Here is a 13,722-nt window from a genome sequence, read left to right as displayed (position 1 = left end):
ATTTTTTTTCCTTGTAATGAGATTTTACGTCAGTTTCAACAATAGACATCATCTGAACCATCAACAATATTAGAATGGGATATTTGTCTAATGAATTCTTAAGACAGGTGAGTACTATTTAATCTAGAATTTGGGGAAATGGGTTGCTTTTATAATTACTTAAAGTGCAAGAGACAAAGTGTATAAAAACAAATCTCTAATAGTAGTTCAGAGGCACATGCAAAACAACAACAACAACAACAACAACAACCATATTAATCAGAACAGATGAGGCAAACATAAGGGTGACATTTGCATAAGGATGAAATTTCTTCCCTTGGGAATAAGTATGTTCCCAGTTCATCAGCAATAATGGATAGTCAACCAACAAATGATGCAGCATGTAAACAGGATTTCAAAGACACTGGTAGATTGGTTAGTACATGAAAAAAAAATACAATATTAAAAATATGACATCTGGAAATTGTGTCCAAAATACATTGTATTCAGAGAAATTCTCACAGAAAAAAGCTTCAAAAACTGCATACATTGGCAATATTTGCCAAATAGGCTAGAAAAAGGCAAACAATTTAGAATACTGCAAATATTTCAAGCACACCATGTTTTTGGCAAAAACTGTTACAACATACATACAACATTAACAAGACAATAAATGATCAGAGTACCAAGATCAAAGCAGCTTCAGTTATGATCCGTCTTTTTTTGAAGAAATTAAGAAATAGGATGCTGTTTTTGAAGTAGGAATAATGATTTCTCTAAACTCCTTTTCCAAAATGCAATATTTCAGTACAGAACTTACCTGATAAATTCTCCTATTTCAGTATTACAACTTCTAGAGAACATTTGAAAAGATCTGATTTTGAACTGTTAACAAAATTGGAAAGAAAATTATTCATACTGATGACTGTGAAAATACTAGTATAGATTTGCATTCCAAACAAGAAAAAAATGATCACATGGGGGGAAAAGTTAAAGACTATATTATTAAAGTATCTTTGTCAATCAGTACAAGATGGTTTAATCAAATTAATGTAGGTTTCCATCACTAGTTTTCACTCTACTCCTAAAATGCCAAAATAGATTATTTAACACTTGCAGTGATAGGATTCCAAGTCAAAAGCTCTTAATTGCTATTTTTTTCTGAAAATCTGACTCCCTCATAGGTATCCATCTAAGCCTAGGATAAATATCAACCTGTCAATCAAGCAGGTTATGTCAATACTGCTGCATGAAAGAAAAATCAACTGTGCCCTACTATCTTTTTGACACTATTTCCAGGTAAATATCTAGGCAAGGGTTTTTACTGCATGGAAAGTTATAGCTGAAACAGAAAATAAAATCACAGGACATAAAAAAACTGCATTTGGAGAAGGGTAAAAACTATTCTCTGAACTTATACAATGAAATATTTTGGTAGGTAGGGCTGTCATCTATGATAAACAGTTTGGCAGAGTTACTAATAAAATTGACAAAATACTAATAAAACCATCAAAACCCTTAAAAAAACAAGCAAGAAACAATGCTTATTTCTGATCCCATTTTAAAATAAAACTCAATAAACCTTTCAAACTCAGCTTATAAATTTACTTTCCACCTCCCATCCTGAGAACAACATTTTTTACATTTTGGATAAAGTAAAATAGCTTATACATAGTTCTTCTAAAAATATATGGCTATCTACATTTCTATTAATTTTTTTCCATGAATTATTCAAAACATAGTTGAATTAACTGATTTATCTTTTTTTTAAAAATCCAATTTTTTTCTCTGTATAGCACTATAGTTGTGATCATACCGAGAACAAGTACAGCTGGAATGTTTACTGTAAAAAAGAAAACATTTGATATTTTTCTTCAAAACGATTTCTTTTATCCCCTTGCATGTTATAAAAATAAACAGATATCCTATGGTTTTAATAAATAAGTGCACCCATACCCCAACTTTGTGCTGGCACAAGAAATAATATAGAGCTCATAGATCTAAGGGTGAAAAACATTTTCTTAAAATCTTTTTAAATAAATATTTTATGTGGCATAGTAGGCTAAATCTCCAGGATCAAAAATGTGAAATTAGCTTGAATGTCAACATTTTCATAGCGACAAATTATGTGACTGCTTTCTTCTGTTCATCAAGAAAAATTGTCCAGCCACATACTCCATAGTACTTCCTAAACATATAAATTTAGTGTCTCTCAAGCGTTTAGCAAATCTAGAGAACCTCTACAGCAAGAAAATAACGAATAAGTCTGTACACAAAATTCACTTAACTTTGCACAAATCTTCTAAATGTTGAAAAACATTTCACAACTCTATCCACTGCCGAATTCTAGAGCTGCTCTCTCTTAAAAATATGATTTCTCTACTGAAATAACTAGCAATATCCATGGTATACAAACATATTACTATTCCCTTAATATCCCATCTTAGAAAATCCACACTGTTCATTAGAAAGCTGTAAATACACCTTCAGCAAAACATACTGGAGTGTTTTTAACCATCCCTGGTAACTTTTTTCTTTCTTTTTGCAGAAATGCTAATACATGTTACACTCAGTGACCTTCAACCACAGAATAAAAATAAAATTTAAGAATCTTTAGAACATATAAAAGTCTTCCACAAAGATAACTTTTGTCCACAGGCATGATCTTTGAAGAGACTTTTGGATTTCCAGCAACAAGACATATTTTTACATCTAGTCAGCAAAGCTCTGGTTCTTCATTTTAAGCAGGGCAAGAAAGCTAGAAAAATAAGCTGGAACTTTCAGAAGACCAAGAAAGAACCCAGCCCCAAACTTCTTCACAGGCTGAAGGTGGTCAGAGGGGCTTCAACTGGAGAAGCTTGACATTTTCCTCTTTCCCTCTGAAGGGTTCTGCATTTGTTTGGTGCTCTTGGAAAGAACACAACAGCATTACTTCCAGCTGGTTATTACCAATTTCAGTATTACTTTCATTACTTAGGTGGCTGGCAGGAAACCTCCTAGTTGCTGGAGATGCTTGAAACTGCCAACCTTTAGTTAAGGATGACAGTTGTTATTTTTAAGAAGTTGTTTCTAGAAAGGCTAACACTGTGAAGTCCTACACTCTCCATGGGATATTCTTTGCAGCATATTTCTCTCTCTGCCATTACACCAAGTTCTTCTCTGGCTCTTCGACTTTTATTAGAAACCGGTTAAGATACCTGCATGGTCTCGCAGAAGCGGAACCTTTCCTTGTCTACTTCAGCTTTTCAGATGAATGAGGAACTCTGCAGAAGCCAAAGGATGTGAAAACGGAAGGCAGGGCTTCCATGGCCCTTCCCAAGACCATGATGATCAAGGTTTAATCCCCTTTCTGCCATGCATGCATGGCAAAGTTGGGCACAGGATGGGTCTCTCCTTGTTCGGGGAGGGATCACACGCTTTCAGCAAGCACTGGTCTCCGGCTCTGTGGGTGCCTCCCTGCCGGGGGGCTGACCACCCACTGCCAAGGTCTGCGCGGGGGCTGCTGCTGCGGCGGCATTGGCGTTGATGTGACAGCCACTGGAGAGGTGGCTCCGGACTCGACCTTGCAGCTGGGTGACCTGGGCGCGGAGGAGACTGGCGGTGGCGGCCAACTCGGCGTTTTGGCCTTTGAGCGCTTTGACTTTCTCCTCCAAGCGGGCGATGCGCTCCAGCTTGCGCCGGCGGCACTTGGAAGCCGCGATCCGGTTGCGCAGTCTTTTGCGCTCGGCTTTCAGGCGCTCTTGGCTCTCTGCGTCCAGCGGGGATAAGGAGGAAGGCGGCGGAGGAGACTCCCCGGACGAAAGCCCCGAAAGAGGAGGCGGCGGCGGCGGAGCTGACACTATTACAGGCGCTTCCGGCACAGTCTGCGGCTCTTCCAAAGCCCTGCCGGTCGAGCCGGGCGCGGGCAAACGAGCCACAGTCTGGGGATTGAAAAAAGCGCCGCCGGCCGATGGGCTGGCCGGGTTGAAGTTGCCTAAGGTGGTGTAGACGGCGGGGGGATCCTGCCTGGACGTCGGACAGCAGGGCCCTCCCGGGTGCTGGGTAGGCGAGAGAGGCGCCGGGGACACTCCGAGCAACTGGTTCTGTTTGTGCAAATCGGCCAGAGCTTTCACGAAGCCGTCGGCGAAGCCCTCCTGTTCCTGCGTCACCGCCTGCGGCGGAGCCGAGGATTGAGGAGAGCGGTACAAGAAAGGCGCCCCGCCGGCCGTCGCCACCGAGGCCCCTCCGCCGGTGGGGCTGGAGGGGCCGGCGAGGCCCGGGCTCCCCGCTTGGATCAGCAATTGTTCCAAGTCGGCGGCCGCCGGCAGCTTCAGCAAAGGCTGCAAAACGGCTGGGCCCACCTCAGGGCCGGCGCCGACGGTGGTCTCCTGAATGAGGCGGTGCACGGCGCTGCTGGTGCCGCCGCGGGGGCGCAAGAACGGCCCGGCCGGGGGCAAGGTGGCATTACCCGAGGAGGCCGCCCCCAAATCCCGAGGAGGAGGAGGAGGCGGCGGCGGCGGCGGCTTCCCTACGAGAAGCAACTTGCGTTGTTGAACCACCCCGCTTTCCTCAGGCGGTTCAAGTCCCGTCGGTCCTCCGGGTCCGGGCCCGCCACCGAAGCCCGGCAGCTGCACGAAGTCCGGGAGCAGCTCCAAACCTTCTTCGCCGTAGTAAGGTGCCACCTCCATCTTCACAGCCACGCGGGCGCCCGTGCGCCCGCCGACGCTGCTCATGCTGGGCGGGACGGCGGCGGGTTTGGAGTGGCCACGGCCGCCGCCGCCAGTCCCCAGCTCTGTCTGGCTTCCAGAAAGAGGAAACGTTGAGGTCCCGGCCGCGAGCTCCGCTTCCCAGCGCGGCGAAAGGCTGCAGCGAGTTTTTCACGCCTGGCGCCGGCGCTCCATCTTCCGCCCCTGAGGCAGCCCGCCCGGGGCTCGGCGCTTTCGACTTGCGGCTTTTAAAGGGGGAGAAAACTCTTTCCCCCCCCCCCCCTTGCAACCAGAGGAACTGATGTCAAAATGCCTCGCCCTAGTAGCAGCTCCCGCTACTCCGCCTTTCTTGGCTGTGGCTGCGGCGGCCACACGCGGCCCTCTCGGCTCGGCAGCGGAGGGCGGAGCGACGGAGCCGCGTCGCCTGGTTCCGTCTTCCTCCCTTGCTCTCCTCTCTCCCTTCTTCCCGAATAAAACGGGGCTTCGCGTTGAGATCAGCCCGAAGGCGGATAAGAGAAATCAAAGCGAAATCTCGCCGCGAAACTTTTTATTGCTCTCCGACGTTGCACTGCGGCGGGGACGCCTGGGGTTCCGGCTATTTCGCGCGGGCTACCGGATTCTCCTCAAAACCAGGAGCAGAAAGGTGCCTGTTTCCTCCCCCTCGCTCCCCCCACCCCCAAACTTTCTCACACAACGGCAGTCTGATGGACGAGCCGATAAATGGGCGAAGTGAAATTGCGGGTAACTACAGGTAGTCCTCGACTTACAACAGTTTGGTTAGTGACTGTTCAAAGGGAAGTGAAAAATGTGACTTTTTCACCGTTATGACCATTGCAGCATCCCCATGATCATGAGATCAAAATTCAGATGTTTGGCAACTGATTTGTATTTATGACCATCACAGCAGGGGTGAGTTCTACATACCTTTACTACCGGTTCGCAACGGGGTCGTGCACGCGTGCGCTCTTCTGCGCAAGCTCATTTTGATGACATTGGAGTCGGTGGGCAGAACCTCCCACCGGTTTTACTACTGATTCTGTAGAACCAGCGCAAACCGGGGGCAACCCACCACTGCATCACAGTGTCCCAAGGCCATGTTTGCGACCTGACAAGCAAAGTGAATGGGGAAGCCAGATTCACTTAACAACCAGGGTACTAACTTATCCACTGCAGTGATTCACTTAACAACTGTGGCAAAAAAGGTCATAAAACGGGGCAAAACTCACTTAACACACGTCTCAACAATAGAAATGTTGAGCTCAATCGTGGTCATAAGTCGAGGACTACCTGTAGTAGATCGTCATGGCCAAGCTGCTATGGCTTAGTCCAGCCTGAAAAAAAGAACAGAGTGACCCTAATCTTCGTCCTAAGGGCCTTCCTGCTTTCATCCTCACTTCGAGAAATTGCTTTTCCTCTTTGTAAAGAAAGGACCTTTCCCTTTACAAATACAGAGCCACTAGAAAGAAAATGCAGTGGGGGAAATAGAAACTAGGCTACTTATACAGGTAGTACTTGACTTACAACCACAATTGAACCCAAGATTTCTGTTGCTAAGCGAGACATTTGTTAAGTGATTTTTGCCCCATTTTACCACCCTTGCCACAGTGAGGTTGTTAAAGTTAGTGACATGGTTATTAAGTAAATCTGCTTCCCCATTGACTTTGCTTGTCAGAAGGTCACAAAGAAGGATCACATGACCCCGTGACACTGCAACAGTCATAAATATGAACCAGTGGCCAAGCGCCTGAATTTTAACCATGTGACCATGGGGATGCTGCAACAGTCATAAGTGAAAAATTGTCATGTCACTTTTTTCAGGGCTGTTATAATTTTGAATGGTCACTAAATGAACTGTTGTAAGTCAAGGACTACCTGTGTTCAGCAAGGAGGTGTTGCCAATGAGCTTTTCCCAAGGTGCATATAAGCACTAGACCAGGGTTATCAAACTCTATTTCGTTGAGGGCCGCATCAGGATTGTATTTGACCTTGGGGGGCCAGGGTGGGTGTGGTTGGGGTGGGCGTGGCCAGCTCAATGTCACTCGTGTTGGGGGTGCTTGTGGTGACCCGAGCACTCTGCCAGCGAAAACAAGTTTCCAAGCTCCGTTTTGGATGTAATGGCCTCCTGCAACCCTCTGCCAGCGAAAACGGGGCTCGAGAGGGCCGCACGCAGCTCTCCTGAGCTTTTTGTTGGCAGAGGCACTGTGGGCCAGTCCTTCACTGTTTCCAGGACGGCCCCACGGACCAGATCTAAGCACCCCATGGGCCAGATCTGGCCCCTGGCCTTGAGTTTGACATCCCTAGACAAACATTATATGGCAACTCTGTTTTTTGCCTGCACATTGTTGCTTTTATCTTAACTTCAAACCATGCCTGAGGCAGCCATAAGTTATGTTTACGTGTTGATAAAGAGGCATTTCTGCCATTAAGCCAAAAACATCCCACAAAATTTTTAAGATAGACAAAAACAAAAAGTGCCATTCAGTCTTGCTAGGGTTAAGCTGGATGGGTTCTTCTCCATCCAGATCCCCACAACTTCCAGGCATTTGAAATAACCCTGAGAGCATCACTTTTGGGCAGGCTGCGGCAAAGCCACAACTGAAAACCAGCATACTGATATTAAGCCTGAAGACTGATGATTTCACTCAGCACCTTCACATCAATGTTAAATACTGAAGAATGGGGAGAGAGAGTCAAGCCCACGCTGCAATGCAGGTGTCTAGATCTGGACCCTTCTTCCCCACCAATCGTAGCCAGTCCTGGAGGAAGGAAAACTACTTACTGTAAATCAATGCCCTTCACTCAAAATTCAGATGCTTGGAAAATAGCATGTATTTATGATAGTTGCAGTGTCCCGAGGTCGTAAGATCACCTTTCGCAACCTTCTGACAAGCAAAATAAGTGGGGGAGCTGTTAAGATTCACTTAACAGCTGGGTTACTAATTAACAACTGTGGCAAGAAAGATAATAAAATAGGGCAAAACTCATCTAGCAACTGTCTTACTTTGCAACAGAAATTTTGGGCTCAGTTGTGGTCATAAGTTGAGGACTACAGGTATTTTGTTTTATGCCCGTCAGAACATTCAGATCACACTGCTGAAATTCAGCGGTAAATGTGTTGATTTGGGAGAGGACAATTTCCCAGTTGACTGTCCCAATCTAACCCAAACTTTGTGGCCCCATTCCACTTATATCATTACAACACTGGCCACCCACTCTTCTAACTCTGATTAGCTCCTAAAATGAAAAGTGGACTTCATCTGCAAAACATTTTTTTTTTGTTACTGTCTTGAATGAATGACATCACATTCTGTACATTAAGGTTTGTTATTGAAGATTTCTCAGACAATGTTATTAGCAGAGGCATAATAAAGTCTGTCTTGTGCCCTATAATTTATAGGGAGATTTCTCTTTTTGCCTTTGAATTCTAATTTCATGAATGATAGCAAGTCAGAAATTTGTCATGTTTGATTCAAATTTGAGAGATGGTATTCAATTCATCTCTTCAGCTGAAAGAGTTGCTTCAATCAATGGAATATGGCAGAAGTAATTTCACATCTTCAAAACTCCCCAAAGATGATGGAGAATCCTGTGTTAATCTTACAGGGAGAGGAAAGTCTAATGTGCAACGTAATAGATTTAATCAATTTATTTCACTGAGTATACTCTGAATGAACTACTCCACAGACTGTTGTGCACTTCATTCATGAAAGAGAATTTTGAAACATGTCAAGTAATAAAATTGCTTAGGTGAATTTAAAACAATTGTGAGATTATTTTGTCCAAGAAGTTACAAGAAGTTGAAACAATAAATTTGAACAAAAGGCACACCTGATCATATAGCTTTCTTTAAATATATGGCTATTCAGAGAGAATGTTTACTACAAAACAGTAAACCTTCAGCAATCTGCTTTCTTCCCATCTTCGAGTCAACAGGAAAACATCCCAGTTTAGAGAACTCTGCTCCACAACTTGCCTTTGCTATGCATTGACAAGTCTGCTCACTGTTGTAGTCTGCACTTTTTTCAAATGAAGGAATAGACTGTCCTACCTAACGTTTTCCACCAACAAGAAAACTTAACTACTATTGTAATTGCTCCTGTGAATAGAATAGAATTCTTTATTGGCCAAGTGTGCATATGCTCTCAGTGTACATAAAAGGGGAAAAAAAGGAAAAAAATACATTCATCAAAAATCATAAGATACAACACTTAGTAATAGTCATAGGTTATTAATAAGCAATCAAATCATACTAGGAAACAAACAGAACAACATAAATCATAAAAATATAAGCAACCTCGTTATAGTCATGAGTGGGAGGAGATAGGTAATCATAAGATACAACCCTTGGTAATAGTCATAGGTTACTAATAAGCAATCAAATCATACTAGGAAACAAACAGAACAATACAAATCATAAAAATAAAAGCAACATGGTTATAGTCATAAAGTGGGAGGAGATCGGTAATAGGAAGGATGAGAAGAATAATAGTAATACAGTCTTAGTAAATAGTTTGACAGCGTTGTGGGAATTAGTTGTTTAGCAGAGTGATGGCATTTGGGGAAAAAACTGTCCTTGTGTCTAGTTGTTCTGGTGTGCAGTGCCCTATAGCATCATTTTGAGGGTAGAAGTTGAAACAATTTATGTCCAGGATGTGAGAGGTCTGTAGATATTTTCTCAGCCTTCTTTTTGATTCGTGCTGTATACAGGTCCTCACTGGAAGGCAGGTTGGTAGCAATTGTTTTTTCTGAAGTTCTAATTATCTGTTGAAGTCTGTGTCTGTCTTGTTTAGTTGCAGAGCCAAACCAGACAGTTATAGAGGTGCAGATGACAGACTCAATAATTCCTCTGTAGAACTGGATCAGCAGCTCTTTGGGCAGTTTGAGCTTTCTGAGTTGGTGCAGAAAGAACATTCTTTGTTGTGCTTTTTTGATGACGTTTTTGATGTTAGGTGTCCATTTTAAGTCTTGAGATATGATAGAACCTAGAAACCTGAAGGTCTCTACTGTTGATACTGTGTTGCCTAGTATTGTAAGAGGTGGTAGTATAGGAGAGTTTCTCCTAAAATCTACCACAGTTTTGAGTGTGTTTAGTTCAAGATTGTCCGGTTGCACCACAAAGCTAGTTGTTCAACCTCCTGTCTGTATGCAGATTCATTGTTGTCTTGAATGAGACTGTTGTATCATCTGCAAACTTCAGTACTTTAACAGAGGGGTCTTTTGAGATGCAGTCATTGATGTACAGAGAGAAGTGGAGAGAGCACACAGCCCTGGGGGGTTCCTGTGCTAAATGTACAGGTATCTGATGTGATTTTGCCTAGCTTCACCTGTTGCTTCCTGCCTGTTAGGAAGCTTATGATCCATTTACAAGTGTTGTCAGGTACAGCTAATTGATTTAGTTTAGTTAGAAGAATATCTGGAATGATGGTATTGAATGCTGAACTGCAGTCTATAAAATGGGTGGTGAGGCAGATTTCTATATTCATTTTTATTGCTTACTTTATTTTGTCCTATTTTGTTAGACTTTTATTGCTAAGCATTTGTGATAGAATTAAAAAAAAAAAAAAACACCGTGATGTCCAACCCTCAGAAAAGAAAACTTGCAATGGAAGTGATAGGCACTCTTGTTATTTGAATTTCTGAAGATTTCTCCTGGCTGTCAAGAATGAAGGTGTTCTTACTGTCGGTGTCTTGGTCAGAAGATGAGATCTAAATAGCCATAGTGTTTTCTCCTTCCTATGAATATTAGAGATGAATGAGGTTTTCCGGGTGTTATTTACCCTCAAAGAATTGAGGTTTTCTAGGTGTGATTCCCCATGTTCTTCCATTATCCAAAGAGAAGTCTCTAACCCTCTTCTGTTGTTTTTTTTTCTTGAATAGGAACACAGAATACTCCAAAAAGAACTGTTTTGCAATCACACAGTACAACCACTACACTCTACTGCTCCTTTACTAATCTACCTAATGAAGAAAAGTTTGTAGGCAAAATTTTGCCTTCTTTATTATTGCTTACAAATGGGAATATTAACCTCATGGTAGACCAGTGACTAAGTTTCCATGAAGTCAATATTCTCATTAGAAGAAACAGCCCATTCCAGTGAAGTAACCAATTCCTCTACAGAAAATAGCTGTAGAGGTACAGCACCTGGAAGGAAAAAGGATCCTGCTATGGACCAGTTGGATTCCTGCAAATTGCTGATCTAGTAAAGCTCTTCCATATGTAACTAGAATGTCTACATGGCATGTCTTTTGCTGGCATAAGGTGGAAAACCCTAGTTTGACATCAGAACCGTTAGTCTCATTTCAGCTGGTCTCAGAAGCACTTGATGAGAAGCTCTAGTGTGAGGACACAGCTTGACAAATGGTAATGGGGTTACTTTACAGTACAACAACCAGAACATGTAGAATAACCTGTTATTTCAGAAGAAATCCAGTCCTAGTCAGCAGATGTGCATTAAATCCCACATAAGTAGCACTAATTTTTTTTTAAAATTTTCAAATGTAAAGATTTGTGTACTGTTGGAATGACGTTGAATTGTACAAGCATCATGGATGTATTTTTGTTACAGATGTATTTGTATTAGTATTTTAATATTTTAAATTTTAATAAAGTTTTTTTGAAAATTTTAAAAAAGTAGCGCTGATTTTTTGTCTAAATGAGACAAGTCTCAGAAAAGAATTATGTCACTTATAAACTTTTTTTCTTTTACAAACTTAATCTCCTCCACACTACACCTCCAACCATGGTCTAGCATGGTCACTGAATGGAAATGATAGCTTCAGGTGAAGAATGAAAATTGGCACTAACATTCTTTATACAGTACATGACCCGTGTATTATCTTGCTATGCCCTGAAAATGTCCATGCAAAGCTGTATCTGCTAAGTGAAATTACACTATTTATATACTGTTACTTTGCTAATTACATATCTGATAGCATTGTTCAAATAGGTTTTTAAGACAAGAAGATATGAGGGAAACATATGTAGAGCTTGCTCAAGTATTGTGCTATAATTCCAAAGTGGAAAATGCAATACAAGATGGTTAAATATAAGATAGATTGGGCAAATTTGTGGTGGGCAGATTTATTTAAGTCTATTAGGTTTTAAGATTTAACATTACATCCAGTTTGAAATACACTCTTTCTTGTTTGAAAGTACCCCAGAGGAAACTTGTTGGTCACTGAGAAATAAAATGTGGAACCAATATGGGCCTTTATCTGATCAACACATTACTCTTATGTTCTTATCCATGCCTTAAATTTATAGGCAGGTGTGGATGCAATTAATATTGCATGGTGTTTCCTTTTTATATCTGAAATTGTCCATCCCTCAGTTCCAGATATAAACAACTGAAACAGATTTGGGGATAAATAGGGATAGCTAATGACTGATAAGAGTTGTAGTGGTGAAAAAAAGGAGAATCAGCAATGTAAATATCCATCAATGTATAAATTTAAAGCAGATTTACAAATAATAAAGCATCCTTTTTTCTTTTCTGACTTCACAGGGACATCCTAAGTCTAGTTTCAATCTGTAACTTTCTATTTATACCATTGTACTCTCATACTTTAACAGTTGCAATCTTCACATGACTGATTGATCACATGACTGTAGGGTTATCTTATAGCCAACCCAAAAGTGAAAATTACTTGAAGTAATTTTTTACTGTGCCTGAATAAAAGTAATTTTGTTTCCTCTTCGGCCAACAAAATCATTATAGCTTCATGCTGTGTAAAATGTTTGTCACTTACTCTGGAGGCAAGGACAGGTGATAACTGCAAAGAGAGATGTGTTTGGCATTGCTGGGAGGCATATGCATTCCTCCATAGCCATTTCTTTCTCTGTCTTTGCTTCCTGAGTTCAATTTCATACCTGGCAGTCTCTCCTACCTATTTTGCAAACAGTTAGTCTCCAGCCTTTCAGTACAGTGGGTAAGATAAGGTGTATTAATGCTGATACCAAAATATTCTGAAATGGCATGTGCCTTTAGATACAATAGCCCCCCTTTTCTTGATTGCAGTGTCAGAAAATAGGGATATTAAACTGGGTGTTGGTTTATTTCCCACATTTATTTCAATTACTCTTCCCCTGCCTTCTCTATAGTACAAGATGTAATTTGCTCAATGTCTAATCATTTTGAATTTCCACCCTACAGGATCTAGTTGGTTGTACAATTATGGCAAAATCTGTGTCTCTCCTCCCTGGGCTATTTCTGCCTTGGTCTCTTCCCAGATGCTCTTTATATTATTTTGACTTCGGAAACATAGAAGTACAAGCAAAAATAAACCTTAAGGAGACCTTATTAGACAGATCACCTTATTTTTGCTGCTCTGCCTTTTGGATGGATGTTTTCTCTGCTCTCCTGGGAATATGCTTGTGCAAATTCTCCTTATTCTGTGTGTGTGTGTGTTATCCATTATTAACTTTTTGTGTTGCTGTCACAACTAAGCACCTTTTCCAGCTTAGAAATTTAAAGCCTAACTGGATGGAATGTCGGGAAAATATTGAAAAGAACTGATTGCCATAAAAACAATTTGCTTTTATTAAATAATTTTAAAATATGCTTTTAAACATATTTATTTCATTTGATAAAAGTTTCTTACATCCTATCAATATGGGTAGTCGGCCTCAACATATGACAATAGAATCCAACATTTTTGTTACTAAGGAAGGCAATTGTGGCAGGTGCCACAAGAGCAAAATGGACCAGTAATGAGGAGAACACATTCTATGCGAGTACATTTTTTTTTTTTTCATTTTCTGAGTTAAGGATGGAGGACTTCTGTGAACCACTGGACTGTATATTTTTAAATGCATTTAACCAAATTGCCACTTTTGCAATTCGGCCCTATCCTGTCATTCTTAGTTTTACTACATCACTTGTTGAAAGTTATTTGGAAGACACTTCGTCCAACTACTAACTATGGTAGGACTACACCCTATTATAACAACACAGGCCAAGAATCTGGAAACTGTCTAAACCCAAAGCCCTATTAAGCATCCCTGATAGTGGGAAGAGTAATCATCATAGCTCTAAACTGCAAGAGGCCTTTTACATCT

At 41.5% G+C, this 13,722-nt stretch overlaps 1 protein-coding gene across 1 annotated transcript; it reads right to left on the bottom strand.

Annotated features, from left to right (window-relative positions):
• Positions 1 to 3,398: 3,398 nt before the first annotated feature.
• On the bottom strand, positions 3,399 to 4,691 carry LOC139311118 (transcription factor Jun-like). The gene has a single exon (XM_070935460.1). The coding sequence runs from the start codon at positions 4,689 to 4,691 to the stop codon at positions 3,399 to 3,401; it is 1,293 nt and encodes a 430-aa protein (XP_070791561.1).
• Between the last annotated feature and the right edge of the window lie 9,031 nt (positions 4,692 to 13,722).

The sequence above is a fragment of the Pituophis catenifer genome, unplaced genomic scaffold (assembly GCF_029215685.1).
Source record: "Pituophis catenifer annectens isolate HBS135680 unplaced genomic scaffold, rPitCat1.0.hap2 SCAF_2, whole genome shotgun sequence".
Taxonomy (NCBI): Eukaryota; Metazoa; Chordata; class Lepidosauria; order Squamata; family Colubridae; genus Pituophis; species Pituophis catenifer.
This window is presented reverse-complemented; position numbering and strand designations above follow the sequence as displayed.

Excerpts from the sequence above, each read along its gene's own strand:
- LOC139311118 (XM_070935460.1), bottom strand. The coding sequence starts at position 4,691 with ATGAGCAGCGTCGGCGGGCGCACGGGCGCCCGCGTGGCTGTGAAGATG.